This window comes from Leopardus geoffroyi, chromosome B3 (genome assembly GCF_018350155.1).
Source record: "Leopardus geoffroyi isolate Oge1 chromosome B3, O.geoffroyi_Oge1_pat1.0, whole genome shotgun sequence".
In the NCBI taxonomy this organism is placed as follows: domain Eukaryota; kingdom Metazoa; phylum Chordata; class Mammalia; order Carnivora; family Felidae; genus Leopardus; species Leopardus geoffroyi.
In genome coordinates, this window is record NC_059337.1 from 31,050,111 (window position 1) to 31,070,861 (window position 20,751).

The 20,751-nt window shown below is 41.7% G+C and overlaps 1 protein-coding gene across 5 annotated transcripts in view; it reads left to right on the plus strand.

Moving 5' to 3' along the window:
- PTPN9 (protein tyrosine phosphatase non-receptor type 9) overlaps positions 1 to 20,361 on the plus strand; it is an 83,067-nt gene extending 62,706 nt beyond the window's left edge. For 3 of the 5 annotated variants that reach the window (XM_045449025.1, XM_045449022.1, XM_045449023.1), the window contains exons 8-14: positions 4,243 to 4,336; positions 7,815 to 7,868; positions 9,969 to 10,035; positions 14,778 to 14,856; positions 16,048 to 16,198; positions 16,623 to 16,830; positions 17,624 to 20,361. In XM_045449025.1, coding sequence (XP_045304981.1) covers positions 4,243 to 4,336; positions 7,815 to 7,868; positions 9,969 to 10,035; positions 14,778 to 14,856; positions 16,048 to 16,198; positions 16,623 to 16,830; positions 17,624 to 17,838 — 868 coding nt within the window. In that variant the 3' untranslated portion in view covers positions 17,839 to 20,361. The remainder of the gene's footprint in view (positions 1 to 4,242; positions 4,337 to 7,814; positions 7,869 to 9,968; positions 10,036 to 14,777; positions 14,857 to 16,047; positions 16,199 to 16,622; positions 16,831 to 17,623) is intronic. The other 2 variants (XM_045449026.1, XM_045449024.1) reach the window with 1 other exon arrangement.
- Positions 20,362 to 20,751: the final 390 nt, after the last annotated feature.

The following is a 20,751-nucleotide window of genomic DNA, read 5'->3' on the forward strand; positions in this document are numbered from 1 at the left end:
TGAGCTGAAATCAAGAGTTGGATGCTTAACCGACTGAGCCACACACGCCCTTAGGTGTCCATTTTCAACTCTTATAGTTGTTTCTTCTTGTATTTCTTCTATGATTGTAAATAAAGTCCTTATAATGCTCTTTATTGATTTTTGTTTGGTTGGTTTTATTGGTTGGTATGCTTTGGCTCTTACACTCTTTCTCCAGTTCCCTTTTGACTGTTTTTCCAATATAATTATGTCATAATTTTTTATTAAATCAGTAGTTACTGTTCACATTATTATGACTATGAAATTTTTTCTACTGCAGAACTAAATGGGCTTCTAGGAAATCAAATATATTAAATTTTATTAATTCAATTTTTTTGTTTCTTTTGGAGTTAATTACCTAATTTTTAAATTTGTTTTTAGTTTTCCATGTTCGTAGCTTTATTTTTTCCCCTATGTTTCATTAAATTTATTTTATACTGTTCTTAGTATTTTCCAAGTGGTCAAATATATCACATGATGAATTGATTGTTTATTTTCCCCTGGAGTCCTCACTTGCAGAATTTTTAGGTTTTTTTTTTTTTTTTTTTTTTTTTTTTTTGCTCTAGTCTCAACTGAAGTTGGTGTTGTCTGGACTTGCTCCTCAGCTTTTTCCTGATTTCCCTCCTCACTTTCCTTTATTGGTTCTTGGTTAATCGGTCCCCCATCTTCTTTCTTCACTTAAATTTTGGTAGAGCATTGAATTCCAGGTTGGAAATAATAACAGAATTTTTTTTCTATTTTTTTTTTATTAATATGAAGTTTATTATCAAATTGGTTTCCATATAACACCCAGTGCTCATCCCAACAGGTGCCCTCCTCAATGCCCATCACCCACTTTCCCCTCCCTCCCACTCCCCATCAACCCTCAGTTTATTCTCAGTTTTTAAGAGTCTCTTATGGTTTGGCTCCCTCCCTTTCCACCTTTTTTTCTTTTTTCCTTACTCTCCCCCATGGTCTTCTGTTAGGTTTCTCAGGATCCACAGAAGAGTGAAAACATATGGTCTGTGTCTTTCTCTGTATGACTTATTTCACTTAGCATAACACTCTCCAGTTCCATCCACGTTGTTACAAAAGGCCATATTTCATTCTTTCTGATTGCCAAGTAGTATTCCATTGTGTATATAAACCACAATTTCTTTATCCATTCATCAGTTGATGGACATTTAGACTCTTTCCATAATTCGGCTATTGTTTAAAGTGTTGCCATAAACATTGGGGTACAAGTGCCCCTATGCATCAGCACTCCTGTATCCCTTGGGTAAATTCCTAGCAGTGCTATTGCTGGGTCATAGGGTAGGTGTATTTTTAATTTTTTGAGGCACCTCCACACTGTTTTCCAGAGCAGCTGCACCAGTTTGCATTCCCACCAACAGTGCAAGAGGGTTCCCCGTTTCTCCACATCCTCGCCAACATCTATAGTCTCCTGATTTGTTCATTTTAGCCACTCTGACTGGCATGAGGTGGTATTTCAGTGTGGTTTTGATTTGTATTTCCCTGATGAGGAGTGACGTTGAGCATCTTTTCATGTGCCTGTTGGCCATCTGGATGTCGTCTTTAGAGAAGTGTCTATTCATGTTTTCTGCCCATTTCTTCACTGGATTATTTGTTTTTTGGGTGTGGAGTTTGGTGAGTTCTTTATAGATTTTGGATACTAGCCCTTTGTCTCATATGTCATTTGCAAATATCTTTTCCCATTCCGTCGGTTGCCTTTTAGTTTTGTTGATTGTTTCCTTTGCAGTGCAGAAGCTTTTTATCTTCATGAGGCCCCCATAGTTCATTTTTGCTTTTAATTCCCTTGCCTTTGGAGATGTGTCAAGTAAGAAATTGTGTGGCTGAGGTGAGAGAGGTTTTTTTCCTGCTTTCTCTTCTAGGATTTTGATGGTTTCCTGTCTCACATTCAGGTCCTTTATCCATTTTGAGTTTATTTTTGTGAATGGTATAAGAAAGTGGTCTAGTTTCCTTCTTCTGTATGTTGCTGTCCAGTTATCCCAGCACCATTTGTTAAAGAGACTGTCTTTTCCATTGGATATTCTTTCCTGCTTTGTCAGATAGTTGGCCATACTTTTTGGGTCCAATTCTGGAGTCTCTATTCCATTGGTCTATGCGTCTGTTTTTGTGCCAATACCATGCTGTCTTGATGATTACAGATTTTTAGTAGAGGCTAAAGTCTGGGATTGTGATGCCTCCCGCTTTGGTTTTCTTCTTCAATATTACTTTGGCTATTCGGGGTCTTTTGTGGTTCCATACAAATTTTAGGATTGCTTGTTCTAGCTTCGAGAAGAATGCTGGTGCAATTTTGATTGGGATTGCATTGAATGTGTAGATAGCTTTGGGTAGTATTGGCATTTTAACAATATATATTCTTCCAGTCCATGAGCACGGAATGTTTTTCCATTTCTTTGTATCTTCAATTTCCTTCATAAGCTTTCTATAGTTTTCAGCATACAGGTCTTTTATATCTTTGGTTAGGTTTAACAGAATTTTTAAAACAATCCCTCTGTATTTGGTAGCAATGCTACTAAATCATCTGATTTTATTCTCAAGCCTTCTCAAGTCTTTTTGGACATTTTTAGATAATCTCTATCTTTCCATTTAGAAATTTCACAATGATATGCCTTGCTTGGTGTGGGTCCCTTTTTTTTTCATTCATTTTGTTGGGTGCTTGATAGGTTCTTTCACCTGAAGGCTTGTGTTCTTTAGTCATAGGACTATTTGTTGTTGTTTTTTTTTATATTAGCTCTTTTTCTTTCTTTCTTTTCTTGTACTGTATCAGTTCTTTACTTCTGGAATATTTCTATCAGCCTGGTTGGATCTCCCAGAGCAGAGATTGACAAACTTTTTCTTGAAAGGCAAAATAGTAAACATTTTAGGCTTTTGGGCTTTATAATCTTTGTTGCAAGTATAATAATCTCTGCTAGTACTGAACTGACAGGCTTGGTTGTGTTCCAGTAAAACTTCCATTTACAAAAACAGGTTGGCCAGGCCATAGTTTGCTGACTCCTGCCCTAGAATGATTGTCTTATTTGACTAAAATTTTCTCATATTTTTTATCACTTTGAATTTTTGTTTTGTTCTGGAAAATTTCTTCAACTTTCTCTTTTCATCTCTTCTATTAAAGTTTTATATTTTGGATATCATTTTTATTTTCTAAGAGCTTTTCTTCTCTGTTCCTTTCTCGTAGCATCCTGTTCTTATTTTCATACATACAGTATCTTTTTCTCTCTGAGGGTGTTAATTATAGCCTTTTAGAACTTATTTGCTCTTAATGATTCTCTTTTGTGCTTTTTCCCTGCCATGTGTTTGACTGGTCTCTTTTTTTGTGTTGGAGCTTTCTGTAATTACATGGAGGTTCTTGGCTGTAAGTACTCTATACTTAGGAGTGGAGTCCTTAAACCCTGCTTGGAAATGCTGTTTTAATGGGTGATCTTCAAGTTTAACTAATCAGCTAGCTAGTTGTTGGTGTATTCCAGATGATAGAATTCTTTCATGTAGGGGTATTCACTTACTCCAGAGAGGAATTCTCCACTCTCTTGCCCGTAGGGTCCAAGCTAGGATATAAGTGTAAGACAGGGGAGGACAGGGAGATGAGGGCAGGGAATTCTCATTTTCTATAATTCAGCTTTTCATTTATTCCTCTGTTTTTAGCCCTGTGCCTCACGTTGCCTTCCAAGGTGTGGGAGTTATGAGAGTGAGCCATTGTGTCTCTCTGTAGATATCGTCGTGGGTCCTATTTTTCTGCATTTGTTTGGCTGAAGTCAGCCCAAATTTTTCCATCTGTATTCTCTCTGCCAAAATAGATTTCACTCTTTGTCTGCTGATGTCTCTGCTGTCACTTTTGGGATTTGTACCGATTAGTGCCTTTATTGTCATTTTAGTGAGGCTACTAGATGGAGTGGAGTCAAACATATGTTGTCAACCTACCATGTTAAACTGGACTTAGGTTTATTAGCAGCTGGATTTTTTTGGGGGGTGCTGTCCCCCTATTTCCCTTTCCTTTTCTCTTTTAAATGGAAATATCTTTATTTCCACAGGAATACATACATATCATTAAAAAGGTTGAATGATATGGACTATGGATAGGCTAGGCAATGAACAGATCCAAGTCTCCACCGCCAACAGTGACTGACATCCACCTTTGCACTGCCACACTTCGTATGCACACATACACACTGCTTCCACCTTTTCTCTGTCTTTGTTTTAGTTTGTCTGTTTCATTTTCTGCAGGTCTCCAGGAAACCTAGAGAAGAACCGCTATGGGGATGTGCCCTGCCTGGACCAAACGAGAGTGAAGTTGACAAAACGAAGTGGCTATACTCAGGTAGTCAGATAAATGCTGTCTTTCAGGAGCACTGAGGGAAACTTTCCAAAGTGAGGCTTACTGATACCATAGCAGAAAGAACATAGACTCTAAGCCAGAGAGATCAGATGTGAGTTTTAACTTTGCTATATACTAGTCTGTTACCTATCAACCCATCTCATAATACTAAGCAGAAATTAAATGGAAAATTTATGTAGATGCTGATAGGGCAAGGTCTGGTATATTGTAGGTGCTTGATAAATGTTCAATGATTTCTCCTTTTACTTGTTGTAAAATGAGAGTTCTGTTGTCTACCGTGTTAGTGAGTGTATATATGTATCAATACAAGGCAACTCTAATTGTAAGTGATTTTTCCATCTAGAAGATACGAAAATAATTTTGGACAACTAGTGTATACATAAATATCTAGGGATAGAGTTGAAGTGGTCAATTAATTATATTATTTAATGTATGAATTTGATCATATCTGTTCATTTTAAAAATCACACTTATAATATACTAATATAGATATTTAGTGAAACTCTTCAAGTGCACCTTTAACATCAGTGCTTTGTCCTCATTTGAGCTACTTCCTGAGCCAATCGAACAGTTTTCCAGAGCACATAGAATTTTTATTTCCTTTTAAGTGTATGGTATTGTCACTGAAAAGTTTATCCTAAGCCAGAAAAACCTATTAGCATAACACTAACACAGGTTTTTCTTTTTCATTTATCCTATATCTTATGCATTCTCTGTAGTATAATCATTTACTTATTCTTTTTTAAAGTCCTCCTTTTTTAAATCTTTATTATTTTTTAAATTTGTTTTTGAGAGACAGAGCATGAGCAGGGGAGGGACAGGGAGAGAAGGAGACACAGAATCTGAAGTAGGCTCCAGGCTGTGAGCTGTCAGCCCAGAGTCCAGTGCAGGGCTCAAACCCACAAACGTGAGGTCATGACCTGAGCTGAAGTTGGATACTTAAATGGCTGAGCTACCCAGACACCCCTTAATGTTTATTTTTGAGAGAGAGAGCTTGCTAGCAAGGGAAGGGCAGAGAGAGAGGGGAGACAGAAGATCTGAAATGGGCTCTGTGCTGACATGCCCCTTAAAAGTCTTTTTTTTTTTTAATGTTTTATTATTTATTTTTGAGAGAGATAAGAGTGTGAGCAGGGGAGGGGCAGGCAGAGGGGAAACACAGAATCCAAAGCAGCTTCAGGCTCTGAGCCGTCAGCACAAAGCTCGACATGGGGCTCAAACCCACAAGCCGTGAGATCGACGCTCAACCGACTGAGCCACCTAGGTGCCCCTTAAAAGTCTTTTTTAATATAATTATTTACAGCAATATCCAACACTTAGAGTTTTGAGGTCAATGACTAAATATGTGTTACATTTCTTCTTTTTTCTTCTGATATACCAATTCTGTCTAGTGCCCTCCGTATGTATAAAAAAAAAACACCATTGAGGGGTGCCTGGCTGGCTCAGTTGGTAGAGCATGCGACTCTTGATCTCAGGGTTATAAGTTTGAGCCCCACATTGAGCGTAGACATTACTTAAAAAAACCCAGCGTTGATTGAGCTTGTTGTTCAAAGCAAAGGAATTCAGATAGTGCCCCTTTAACATGACATACATTATAGGGTCTTATTATATCCCCTCTCTTTTTTCTGGGGGATAATTTTTGGTAAAATCATTGCCTTGTATTTGGGCATATATGATATGTGGGTTGAGACCCTATCATCATGGTTTTTATCTCTTTTGACCCTACTGTTTCAAGCACATAAACTGAATTCATAACCCTGTCCAGGACCCTTACAAAGGGTTTTCTTGCAGGAACATTAGCTCAGAGCCTGGCTGACTTAGAGCAAGTTCATCACTATTATTGAGATCATGATAATATATGCTCTAAAGGAGTAAGAGTATGATGGTTGAGCTGAGGATCTGGAGTCAGATATCTGTATTTACCTGTCTTCTTGACTGCTCCATCTTCAGTACCTAGAACAGTACATATCAGACCTTCAGTAAATTATTTGTGAATGAATGAGTGAATCCCAGTATACCAGCAGACTATTCTAGTCATCCTATAATTAATCTGAAGATCATCACTTGAGTTATGCTCCTTTAATTACTGCAAACATTGGCAACAGCTTTATTTCCACAGTAAATGGAGGATTCAGGATTCAGGTTTATGAGTGAATTGTTCACCAGATTTGCTTCTAGAATTATAAAGCTATTAGTCATAGTTTCTATTGAACATGGCCCATAACAAGTGTACTTAGTTTGGTTCTCTCTGCTATTTCAGTTTGCCCCAAAATCTCTACTTTATCTCTGAGGTCATTTTCAGGTTTAATTTTTGATGATTCTTCTGAAATTACTGATATTAATTCCTAGTACTCTCAGAGACAAGGATACTTACTGGAAGCTGGTTTCCTTGGTTATAAAGAAATAGTAAGTCTCCTTTAAAGAGGTGATATTTCTTTTCAAAGCATGAAGTTCCAAAAGTAACAGCTGTGTGTGTGTGTGTGTGTGTGTGTGTGTGTGTGTGTGTAAGTGTGTGTATATATATATCATATATATAGTGTATATATATATATATGTGATATATATATAATATATAATACTATATACCATATATTACTTATAGAATAGTGTTGATTGGCATGTACCAGGTAAATCCTTTGTACTTTCTGTGCCTTCTCACTTGGGTCCTGCAGGGTGTACCACTTGAATGTGCCAGGCTGGGCAGAGGATAGCTTTGACTGACGGTGGTGGGCCCTGGATTGAGCAAGTCTGGTTGGGAGTGAGTGAGGCTTTTAGCTTGCTGGGTCTGCTGCGAATGATCCCTTAGCTCAGTGAAGATGTCTCAGTCAGAGTAGAACACACTAGTAGTATGAGGTCAAAATCAACTGCTGTGAAAGGAGAAAGCAGGAAACTCTTGACTAAATAATTTGTGGGAGGACGAGGTAGACTGGCTGCCTAACAGACACATACTCAAGTAACGACCATGAGATGGAGATGTCTTCTCAAGGTGGCTGTGGATACTGACAATTCAGACTGGTTTCCAAGTGGTGGAACCCAGTGGAGAAAAAGTGATGGATTGGGGAGTCACTCCGACCTCTCCAGAGTAGAGTGGAGTATGAGCTTTCTCTAGGTTAACATTGGACTTTTTTCCTTTTGTCCTCCTATATCCCTTCACGCCCTCTGCTATTCATCGTAACTGGTAGATCCCCTCAACTAGTTATACCAAAACTTGACACTGTAGCTTCATCCGTGTTTCTCTTTTATCAGCTTGGATTAAAGGACATTGGCAGAGATCTTGTGAGAAGGTATAATAAAAATAATAAAGACTAAATCCTATTTAATTTCCCTGATAGCTAATGATGTGGAAGTAAATAAGACTGAAAACACTGGGAGATTAGAGAAGGCCCCCAGAAGAGAATTGAGTCAAGAGCTGTTCATTGAGATGCCTCTGAATTTGTCTGGCTATTGCTTTGTGTTAATTCAGGTAGTAAAGGAGTCTGGGTGTTTGGCCCATGCTTTTGATGGTCCTGGATATGAGGTATAGCTTTCTTCCTTCTCCAGTCATGCTTTGCCTTTTGTGTGTGGCAGTATGGACAGGATGATCCTACTCAGGTTGCTTGGCTTGCCTCCCTTTTGGTTTTGAACCAGTGCTACAAATCTTAATGGACTCCTTTTTCGGTAGTTCACATCTTTGTTGAGATGTAATTCACATACCATACAATTTACCCATTTAAAGTGTATAATTCAGTGGTTTTTTCTTACATTCACAGAGTTGGGCAACCACTGCAATCAACCTTAGAACATTTTTATCACCTGAAAAAGAAACTCCACACCCTTGGCAGTCACACCCCATTTCCCCCACAATTTGTCTACTTTCTGTCTCTAGAGATTTGCTTGTTTTGGACATTTCGTATCAATGGAATCTTACAATATGTGGCCTTTTGTGTCTGGCTTCTTAACTCAGCATGTTTTCAAGGTTCATCTGTGTTGTAGCATGTAGCAGTACTTCACTCCATGTATTGCTAAATAATACTCCGTCATATGGATATGCCACTTTTATTTATACATTCAGCAGGTGAATACCATTTTTTGGCTATTATGAATAATGCTGTTATGAATATTTGTGTAAGTTTCTCTGTGGACATATGTTTTCATTTCCCTCAGGAGTGGAATTGCTGGGTCATTTGGTAACTCTGTGTTTAAGCTTTGGAAGAACCGCTGGACTGTTTTCCAACATGACTGCACCATTTTACATTCCCAGTAGGGGCATATGAGGGTTCCAGTTTTTGCACCATCCTTGCCTACATTTTGTTATTATCCACTTGTACCTGTAGGCATCCTATTGGGTATGAAGTGGTATCTCATTGTGTTTTGTTTTTTGTTTTTAAGTAGGTTCCATGCCCAGTGTGGAGCCCAATGTGGGGCTTGAACTCATGATCCTGAGATCAAGACCTGAGCTGAGATCAAAAGTCGGATGCTTAACTGACTCAGCCACCCAGGCGCCCCACTTATTGTGGTTTTGATTTGCATTTCCCTGATGGCTCATAATGTTGAGCATCTTTTCTTGTGCTTATTGCCATTTGTGTATCTTTAGAGAAATGGCTATTCTGATCCTTTGCCCATTTTAAAATTGGGTTGTCATGGGCGCCTGGTGGCTCAGTTGCTTGAGCGTCCGACTTCAGCTCAGGTCATGATCTCACAGTTCATGAGTTTGAGCCCCGCATTGAGGCATTGCTGACAGCTCAGAGTCTGGAGCCTGCTTTGGATTCTGTGTCTCCCTCTCTCTCTGACCCTCCCCCACTGGTGCTCTGTCTCTCTCTCTCTCATAAATAAATAAACATTTAAAAAAATAAAAATAAAATTGGGTTGTCTTTTTAATATTGAATTGTGAAGGCTCTCTATATATTCTATATACAAGTCCCTTATCAAATATGTGCATTGTGTGGGTTTTTTTTTACTCTTTTTTCTTAAGTTTATTTATTTATCTTGAGAGAGAGAGAGAGAGAGAGAGAGCGAGCATGAGCAGGGGAAGGGCAGAGAGAGAGGAGAGAGAGAATCCCAAGCAGGCTTCCCACTGTCGGTGCAGAGCCCGATGAGGGTCTCGAACCTGTAAGCTAAGCTGCTAGATCATGACCTTAGCTTGAAACCAAGAGTCAGATACTCAACCAACTGAGTCACCCAGGTGCCCCTTTTTTACTTTCTTGATGGTGTCCTTTGAAGCACAAAAGTTTTCCATTTTAATGTAGTTCAGTGTATCTGGTTTTCTTTTGTTGCTTGTATTTTTGGTGTCATGGCTAAGAAGGTTTTGCCTAACCCAAGGTCACAAAGATTTAACCCTATGTTTTCTTCTAAGAGTTTTGTAATTTTAGCTCTTACATTAGGTGATCTGTTTTGAGTTAGTTTTTATGTATAGTGTGAGGAACAAGCCAGCTTGATTTTTTTTTTTTCTCCTGCATGTGGGTATCCATTTGTTCCAGTAACATCTGTAGAAGTTAAGTTTTGAACTGACGCTTTCCTCACTTTCTGCCTGACAAGAAGAGAATATCTACACGTTGGGTTTTATTTACCTAGTATATAATTTTCCCATCCAAATGGTATATTCCACACAGCTGCAATGATATTTCCTTTTTATCATTAGACAGATTACATCAATGCCAGTTTCATGGATGGCTACAAGCAGAAGAATGCTTACATTGGTACACAAGGTAAGTTTGTCTGCCCCTCAAAGTTGGTTTTTTGTCATCTACCTGTGATTTCTTGCACCAGATGATTGCATGGTTTTTAAAGGAAATGATCATTTGAGGTGATGTTGTGGCCACTAGCTCCTGGCCTTTCATAAAGACTGAGGGTTATTCAGGAAGGCAGAGGAGAGGTATAGAGTTTCTGTACCAGATATGCTTGGAAACTCGCTGCAGAGATAAACTGGAGATTTGAATATAACACTGCCACAAGTTTTTGGATTGTGTATTACCAACCCAGGGGAATGGGACACCAGAACTCAGTGGCCAGTGAGATGCTCTTTGTGTCCAGGAGGCCAGAAACAGCAGTGGGACTTCTCAGAGATTCAGTCCAATCTGTGAAAGGGTGTTGCTGTCCTAAGAGACTTTTGCTGGTCCCTGTGCCATCAGAGAGCACCCAGCAGTCTTCTGACATGCATAGTCTATACTAGTTGACTATGAAGTACTGGACTCTAGGAAGATTTCAGATAGAGTTTCTATAAATGCTCCTTTGGGCCCCAGTACTACTCGTGACCTGGCCTCTGCCATCTCAAGGAGAATACCAAGTTGCCTTCAAAGAGGGTGGGAAGAGATCATAACACAGGAGCACGTAACAGACACCCTATGGGCTTTAGGCCCTTTGACCATCGCTGACCATGGCCAGCAAGAGATCTGGCAATTACCTCTTTAACCAAGTGATCATACTTAATATCACCAGTAATAGATATTATGCCTCTGTTGTGATACAGTGAGAACTGTACAACATAACTTGTATTGTTTGTGGCCAGTTTTTAAGTCTAAATCTGATCACGAAAAATAAACCAGACAAATCCAGATGGTGGGACATACTAGAAGAAAACTGGCTTAGATCCTGCAAAGTTAATGCCATGAAAAATAAAGGCAGGAAACTGCTCTAGGTTAAAGGAGACTAAAGAGATAGCATAACCAAAAGCACATTCCCATGATTGGAACCTCAGTTTAGAGAAAAAAGCTATTAAGGACAAACTTGAGACAATTGGAGACTGTGTATTAGATAATATTATTGTATCAGTGTTTAATTGCTTTCAGTGTGATTAATGGTATTGTTATTGTAATGGTATAGGAGAATGTCTTTGTTACTCTAAATATGTGCCTAAATATTTAGGAATAAAATGTCATAATGTCTGGAACTAACTTTTAAATAGTTCTGTTAAAAAATATTCTTGTGTATGTATATACAAACAAATGTCTTATAATGATAGCTAAAAATGATAGCTTTCTAGCTAAAGAATATATGAGTACATTGTAGTATTCTTCCAACTTTTCATCAGTTTCAAATTTTTCAAAGTAAAAGTTGAGGGAGAAAAAAATGGATTCTTGGTACATTGTTAATTGGTCTGATGGTCACAGGTTTATATTTTCCCCCTAGAAGGGACCACTCCCTCCAAAAGGAGTCCTTTCAAGACCCTAAGAAGAAATGAGAATTATCAGGAAAGATTTTTGGCATACAGGATATGATGTGATCTGCCTGAAAGTGGGGGCTTTGTTGAGGAATATGGCCTTGGCATGGTTGGACTTATGGAGGGTGAGGATTGGCTCTAGGGTGCCTCAGAATGCTTCCTTCTCGGATTTATAAGGCAAAGCCACTGCTTAGAGTTGTAATTTATGCAGGGATTGGATCCTTTAGGGCAGCTTTGAAGGACTTGTCCAGAAGAAACTCCTCCAAGAGTATGAGAGAGATTTTTTGAGTCAAGCATAGATCACCTTTGGACAGAATCAGCACTCTCTTAGGACTGAAAAATGGGGTCTTGTGATGTGGAGAAGGCTGATTTGATTTGCCTGGCTAACTTTCTTGGCTATATTGAGTATTCTGATTATAAAATTTTATTTTATTTTATTTTAATATATTTATTTTTGAGAGAGAGAGGAAGTGCACGTGAGTTGGGGAGGGGCAGAGAGAGATGGAAACAGAGGATCTGAAGCAGGCTCTGTGCTGACAGCAGAGAGCCTGATGAGGGGCTCGAACTCAGGAACCGTGAGATCATGACCTGAGCCAAAATCAGATGTTTAACCAACTGAGCCATCCAGGTGCCCCTCTGATTATCATTAATAATAATATTTCTACAAATAATGTCTGTCATCTCTTGAGAGTATCTATTATATATTAGGTATATAATCTTCATCCAATTATTACAGAGACTCTGCAAGGAACATTTATTAACCCAAGAACAAACTGAAGCCCAAAGAGGTTAGGTGATGTTGGATCACACACGTAGTAAGTGGGAGAGCCCGGATTTGAACGTATGTCTGTTTGATTCAAAAGTCCTTGCAAGCCAAGTCAGAGGATTGTTTCACCCATGTCAGCATAAACCACTGATCTGGGAAGTGCAGTTTTCCCTTCTAAATTTCTCTGATGCCTTGGAGGAAATTCTGACCCTTCTTTGCCAAGCATGAGTCTGAGTAGTATCTGGGTTGTAGGTGCGCTGATTGGCAACACCATTTTTGCCAGTGATGTAAATGTGGAAGATAAAGGATATGAGTGCTGCTTGGTGCAGAATAGCGGGATGTGGACAAGGCCAGGAGTCAGAGATGGGGAAAGGGAGTTCTTAGTATCTGCTCACATGCATCCGATGGTAATGGAAGTGCATTGTAGAAAATTTAGAAGATGGGATGAAATTCAATCATAACGCTAAGACTCAGAGATAATGTTAACATTTTGCCGCACCTCCTTCCAAACTGTTTTCTGTGTGATCAAATAGATACAGACATACAAAATAGCTAACAAAATGGGCTCTTGCTATATATTACCTCTTTTTTCATCTGATGGTATCTTGTGAATACCTTTTCATAGCAAAAGTAACAGGTTTTGGGGCGCCTGGGTGGCTCAGTCGGTTGAGCGCCGACTTCGGCTCAGGTCACGATCTCGCGGTCCGTGAGTTCGAGCCCCGCATCGGGCCCCTGTGCTGACAGCTCAGAGCCCGGAGCCTGTTTCAGATTCTGTGTCTCCCTCTCTCTGACCCTCCCCCGTTCATGCTCTGTCTCTCTCTGTCTCAAAAATAAATAAATGTTAAAAAAAAAAAAATTTTTTTAAAGTAACAGGTCTTACAAAATCGCCTTTATGGACTGCTTAAATTGGGGATAGGCCATAATTTAACTAATCCTCTCTTGGTAGACATTTAGCTTGTTTCCAAGACTTTATATGCTTTTGGCAGTGTCCACTTCTGCCAAGAGGGAATTCTAGTATCATGAAACATTAATGCTGCTAAAAGGCTTGAGCAAAAATGGCAGTGAAACCAGCACACTTCCAGGACAAAATTAGCCCTTAATATTGCCCTTCTTCCCTGTAAGCAGAGGAGGAAAAAGCACTGGGAAAGTGAAGCCCAAAGAGGTTAGGTGATGTTGGATCACACATTGAATTACCCCAAGTGATTAGCTCCTTGATTAAAAGGGAGCTGGTGGCCCACAGGTATCTTCCAGGTTTCCCCTGAGCGCTCAGCCCTGTGAAGTTCTAACTCTAAAAAGGGAACCTGAAAAAAATAAATAAATAAATAAAAATAAAAAGGGAAACTGACAACGTGACTCTTACCCTCAGTACCATGTTTGCCGAGACATGTTTAATTCTCACAAAGTAAAACGACTAATGTAAGACCATATGAATTAAATGGTTAAGCCGTTTTGATCCAGCTATGCCATCAAGAGCTGTCTATATTGTGATGAAGGAAGTTTTTAGAAAGATTCAACTGGCAGGGGCATCCAGAATAGACTGAGAGAGAAAGAGTCCTATTCAGAAAGGTAAACCAGAATGATATAGTAACTTTGGCAAAAGACGATGTGGTCCGTGTGGCAGTGAAATTGGGCCGGGAGAGCAAGATGGGGACAGAAGGATAAAAACCAAAACCAATTCAAAGGCAGAAAATCTCTAGGACTTGGTGGCTGCTCTGGGAGATAAAGGAAATGGATAAGTCAGAGTTGACTTTTTAAAACTGAGTGATTTACAAATGCCAGTACTGTTAACAGACATGGGAAAGTAGAGAGAGAAAGCTCATTTTGAAGGAAGAGATTGGATTGCAAGCATGTTGGGTCTGAGGAGACCCATGATGGGATATGGAAGGGGAGTGATTCAGTAAGCTACTGATGTTTATAAGCTTAGGGGAGATGAAAGCAGCTAGAAGTGTGTACATAGTAGATACCATCTGTCTGGATGTGCCAGCTGAAGCCCTGATGGTAAGGCTCTTGAGAGGGTGTGTAACAGTATTTCTCAAACTATAACCTACCTACGGCTTCAACTGGGATCTTGTTAAAATGCAGACTGCACATTTCTTTCTTTTTTCTTTTCTTTTTTTTAGTTTTATTTGAGAGAGACAGAGACAGTGTGAGTGGAGAAAGGGCAAAGAGAGAGAGAGAGAGAGAGAGAGAGAAAGAGAGAGAATCCCTAGCAGGCTCCATGCTGCCCATGCAGAGTCCAATGTGGGGTTCAGACTCTTGAAACCACGAGATCATGATCTGAGTGGAAACCAAGAATTGGATGCTTAACTGACCCAGGAGCCCCAGATTGCACATTTCTAACACTCTTGCATATAGTGCTGGTGCCAGTAGTTCAAGGACCACCCTGAAAAGCAGGGATGTAGTGAGAAGGGCAGGGAGCTGGTGTCTGTACTTGGGAGTTACTAGTTGGGAGAAAACCGGAAACGCCTGAGAAGGAAAGAAGGGCTTCCCAGAGTTATGTTCCTTGTCTTCTTCTTTTACTCCAGGCCCTTTGGAGAATACCTATCGTGACTTCTGGCTCATGGTATGGGAGCAAAAAGTCCTGGTGATTGTCATGACCACCCGGTGAGCCCTCTTTCTTCCTACTGCACTCTGCCCCCACCCTGTTTGTAAGCATGGAGGATTCCAGAGGGGATTCAACTCTTAGAACAATGAGGATTAGAAAAGCCATGGCAAAGAGTTTGAGATGTTTTAGCTTTTTCTTAGTGGACCCAGAATTAACATAGCCAGGGAATGGTAGAGATTGATAGATCTAACTTGAAAAAACTTTAATCGATGGCTCTGGTGACCCTGTGCCAGTTATAAGCTATTCCAAGGTCCTGGCCTCATCCACTAACGGAAGTCCTGGGAAATGTGGGGTAATTCACTTTTAATCTGCTCCCTACTTCCAAAGGGCAGCTGTCTTCCTGGCTTCTGAATTACCAGTTCCCCTCTGCTCTCCCCTTCCCTGCTACTTTTGATCGTTTTTCTGCTCATTTGTATTTCTGCCTATAAGAGAATTGCAAAAAGAGAGATGAAACATAATAGGTCAGGCAGGGAAGCTCTTGATGCAAAGAACCCTTTTGAAATTTTGGTCTGCATATCTGCCAAAACCTTAGGATACAAATTCATTAGTATCATCATTGTCATTATGATAACGATAACCTATTTCAGATGAGGAGAAGAAAGTTAATGAAAATGTTTGCTCAGTTCCCTTTCTCGTGGCACTGTCACAACCGCCTTTGATCTGGAGAGATGGTGGTGGAAGAAGGACCACCATGGAGCACTTTGGAGCCACTAAAGGGCAGTGACGTGGATTTTAGGCCTTTACCCACACCTCATGCTGGCTCCCAGGAGCTGTGCCTTTCCCACTCCTCTCAGCCCAGGGCCCGTAATGGGGAAGGGAATGAACAGTGGCTGAGACACAGGACAGAGAGTTCAGTCTGGCCCACCACATTTCCTCTACTGTCTTTTTTTGTCCACCCAGTATTTATCCCAGATGTGTGAAGGGTACCAAGAAGTATCAGAAAAGGGGCCAAATGGTGTAGCAGGCACTCAGTAAATGTGTGCTAAGTGAGTACATGCAGAAAATTAGCTGTCATTATATGTGTTTAGAACGAAGGTGTTCTTCCTTACCTGCCCAGAAGCCAAGATACCAGTTAGAAGCAATGCAAGAGATGACATTGCTGCTAGGGGTACAGCAGATCATGGGGACAGCAGGCTTACTGCTGTGGAGAGGGAGGACAGAAGGCTTACCTTGCTCTGTGTTGTCTTCAGCTTTGAGGAGGGCGGCAGGAGAAAGTGTGGCCAGTACTGGCCTTTAGAAAGAGACTCTCGGATCCGATTTGGCTTCCTCACGGTGACCAATCTAGGCGTGGAGAACATGAACCATTATAAGAAAACAACGTTAGAAATTCACAACACGGAGGTAAATCCCAGTTTCTATTTTCTCACTTTTTTTAAGCTGGAGGAGAACCTTTACTGTAAAGAAAATCTCCAGAGGGAATAGGCAGGATTCCAGGCAGCTTATAAGTTACTTTCATTTTTCTGGGAACAAGATCAGGATATTCAGCTCAGAGCCAATAGAGCCATATTGTCTCAACCCAGCAGTGGCATTACTTAGGAATAAAAATTGTAAGAAATCTGGATCCTCCAACATAGAGAATTGTGTCCTCTCCAGACACTTAACCTTTCTTTTGGGTTTGTAGAGAAGCGATTGTGGAAGAAGTTAAGGGTGGTAGGCAGGAACCTTGGTGGTGGGGATACCAGGGTGTCGAGAATATAGAAAAGCCAAAGGTAGTCAGGGCAAGCAGAAATGACCTCATTAACTTTTGCTTCTTTTCCCATTCAAGGAACGGCAGAAACGCCAGGTGACCCACTTTCAGTTCCTGAGCTGGCCAGACTATGGTGTCCCTTCCTCAGCAGCTTCTCTCATTGACTTCTTAAGAGTGGTCAGGAACCAGCAGAGGCTGGCCGTCAGCAGCATGGGTGCACGCTCCAAAGGGCAGTGCCCTGAGCCACCCATTGTGGTCCACTGCAGTGCGGGCATTGGCAGGACAGGTAATGCACCTGATGCAGCAGCTCCAGAGGCAGTAAGGATGGGGGTAATAACAATGCTCTTACTGCCAGTTTGCAAGAATTTGATCCATTGGTGGTGAATCGCCATGAAAGTTCCTCCTTATGTACGTTTGGTATCCCTGGTGCCAGCTGTACTGGCCAGAATACAGTTGACAAGCCAGGCCCCTAGCGTTTGATGCTTTATACCTCCTGTCAGCATGATGGTCTTCTGACCCCATCACTGTCACCTGGGTGTCCCAGGGAGTGCAGCTGGGCTGTTGCTTCTTTCCCATCCCCCTCCCTAAGGACATCCCCACCCTGTGCTGTGCTCTCCATTCTGGAGCTAGTTAGCAGCTTTTGCCTTAAGGGGATGTGCATTGCAGGGACTGCTGGCCTTTCTAGTTCAGAGGTCCCTTTGGGAGAAAGTCAGGAAGAATAGGTTTGTGTTAGGTCTCTGTGGAAAAGTTGTGGAGTCTCTGAAAATTAGGGGCCAGGTGTGGGAATGCTGTCATTCTGTCTAAGATTAAAGCAGGCAGTTCCTATCTGTCACCTTTCCACCTACTCTTCCTGTTACCTCCATACTGTCCTGAGAGACAAGAGGCCTTCTCACTTCTCTGGACTCCCAACAGTCCAAAGTGACCTTCTCCTCGAATCCTTTCAGGCCTAAGGCCAGCTGGCTTCCTGCCATGAGGCACCCTGCCTTTGAATTCATTCATCCAACCTGCCTGGGTCATTTGGTACGGGGAGGGATGCAGGAGAGCTAGACCAGGTATGACCACTTTTTTCCTTCCTTCAGGTACCTTCTGTTCACTGGACATCTGCCTGGCACAGCTGGAGGAGCTTGGCACCCTTAATGTGTTCCAGACAGTGTCCCGCATGAGGACCCAGAGGGCCTTCAGCATCCAGACCCCTGAGCAGTACTATTTTTGCTACAAGGCAATCCTGGAGTTCGCAGAGAGGGAGGGCATGGTGCCCTCCAGTCACAACCTCCTGGCCATGGAGGGTCAGTAACTGTCCCACGATCCTCCTACCTGCTGGCCATCCTTCCTTAAACTACCCTGGACACCGCTGAGCCTGTAGGTTGCCACCAGTTACGCTGAAGCAATGGACCAACCTTTTACTTGTGTCTCCTGGCGCACTCGTGCACGCAAGGCAGTCTTTCCCTTTGGCTAGATAGATGTGGTGAAGTTGCCACTAGAAAGGGCCAGCAGCAATGTGTTCTTAATTCCTAGCACCTGCTATCGAACTGTGCCTTATTAAAACCAAATTGTGGCTATCGGTTTTTGCCAGGGGCCCCGAGGTAAGTGGGGAAGGAACCTCCCTCCCCCCTTTCCCAATGCCATTCTTCTTCTCGAGGTCTCTTTCCCATTCCTTCCCTTTGCTAGGATTTGATGGGGAGGTTTGGTGTGAGCATCCACCCTCCTTCCCAGAGAGCTTGACCAAGTTACATACTTTAGAGAACGTCCCCAGTGCCAAGCACGTTTATACCTAGGGCGTGTATTCCAGTCTTTTCTGTCATTCTCTGTGTGTGTGTGTATGTGTGCGCACTTACATGTATGGGTCCATATGTACGTGTGTATATAATATATATTGTATGTGATAATATGGTCGTATTCTATAAATACATATACACAGAGATACTCCTTTGTAGACGTTCCTGGGGTTCCGTGTTGCAGTTCAGGACTGCTTGCTTCTTGGACCCTACTGTTTATCCTGGACTAGCTGGGGTTGGGGATCATATCTCTTACTGTCAGACCGCAGAATGGTGGAAGAGGACACACACATCCACTCTTCATGCTCCTGCCACAGGCCTTCATTCTCACATAATGACTTATCTCTTTCCAGGAGACTGCCTGTTGCAGCCGAGAATTCTGGTTTGTGGTGACACTGGTTTAACTCAGCATGAATTGCTCTTATCTGGTGATTTTACTTTGTTTACTTTGCCAATTTGAGGAATAGACCTCCACTGTGATTCCAGACCCCTCTTTCCTCTCACTGTCCCTTGGGGCTTGGGGTCTGGGAGTAGAAATGAACTCACTGAGCAGTCAGAGCCAAGAGCAATTGGTACGAAGTCTTAGAGGGAAAGAGAGGGAACCCAGGTGTGGGAGAAAGGAAACTACTATGAGAATCCCTCCTTGGGAGTGAGCTTTTTCTTTTCTAGAAAGTTCCTTTCCTTATGCAACTTGGCCCTGTCCACTCAAATGCCCATCTCTTCCTGCCTAGCAGCCTGCCACACTTTGGAGCTCAAGCTGGGTGGGTTCTGTGTCAATAAAAAGCTTGACCCCTGGCTGGGTGAGGCAGTTCCCTGCAATCACTGTTTGCCCCCTATTCACCCAACCTGTCCCTGTCTGCTCCCGGCCTCCCCAGCCTGATGTGCCAGGGATGGAATCAAGAGTCCCCGGCACTCCACATTCCCAGGAAAATCCCAGGAACCCCTAAACCTTCCCCCATCACAGATGAGGTTGGCAGCTGATCAGACCTCAATAATTTTATACTGTAATAAGCTCTTTGAATGTATATATTCTTATTTTTACAATCTCTTCATTTTGTATTTAACGTCAATGGACTGAGTCAGATTCAGAAAATAATTGTAAATGTTCATATTCAATATCTTATAGCAATACAGTTTTGTATTTACATATAAATATACCGACATGATCAAACCCTTTTAGCTTCATCAATTTAGTAGCAGTCTGGGGCTGGGAAGGTGAGGAGGGGGTCCAAGAGCTGGTCCGGGAGGGATGGGGAGGCAGGGAGGGACCCGAGGCCTGGGTATCTGAGACTCAGTTCTCAGAGCCATCTACCTTGTCCATAGGCCATGGCCCTAGCTCTGGGCCGGCAAAGGGAACCACCAGTTGAAATGCTGCTGGGTGCCAATCTCTTATGCTCAGTGCTTTTCCCCCCATCACCTCATTCAAACCTAGCAATAATCCAGTGAGATTATTATTCTCACTACCTTCTATTTCTGTATAGATGAGGAAGGTAAGGTCCGGAAGATTACAGTGATTTGCTCTGGAACTGGAGCTCAGGTTGCTGTGCTTACAAAGACTTTGGCCTCTTCACCGAATTGCCCTTTCAAAGATCAAGATAGTGTTTTGACCTAGGAAACCAGAGGGTTTTTTGTTTTTTTGTTTTTGTTTTGTTTTGTTTTGTTTTGTTTTAGCTCTCCTTGCAGAGCATAAGCCATTCTTAAATTCCAGGTAGTTGATCCTGGCCCCATGATGCATGTTGGGTAACAGAGTTGGGGACTGATGCTCCCAGGTAGAACCTCCTGGTGTCAGGTCCTGAGGTCTCCAGAGTACCAAAGGGATCTTCCTCCCAAGGAAACACCATGTATAGGGGTACACTGGTCTTTGTGGGAAGATCTTCCATCTCTCTTAGAATGGAACCAGGAGCTTTGTCCATGTAGCACCACTCCCTGTGCCATGTAGCTACTCCTTGTTGACCAGTGACAGCCTGCCTAGTTGGGACAGTTCTGGCCTGGAGAGTGTGCAAATATTGGGATGTTCTTAATAAAAGTCATAGCAGCCAACATTTACTGGGTCCTTAATTCTATTCCACAAACTATTCAAAGCGCTTTCTAGATGTTATTCACCACCCTCAAAACAACCTTTTGAGGTAGGTATTGACCAAAATAAAACTGAGGCACAGGAAAATTTAATTAGCCAATCAAGAATCCTGGTCATCTGACTCAAAAGGACCTGCTGTTCACTCCTACTAGAGTCCCTGTAAGGATCCATCTCCTGACCTGCCATATTTCTTGACTTTCTCACTTCAATCAAGAGCTGAAGTGTAGAATAAAAGACTAAGCCAGTCCTTTCCCTGGATGAGTCTTTGTTCTGTTGGGGGCAAGCAAACATAAGAGGTGAACAGAGATACTTGAAATCTGGGAAATCAGAGGGGTTTAGGGAAATGTGGAGAAAA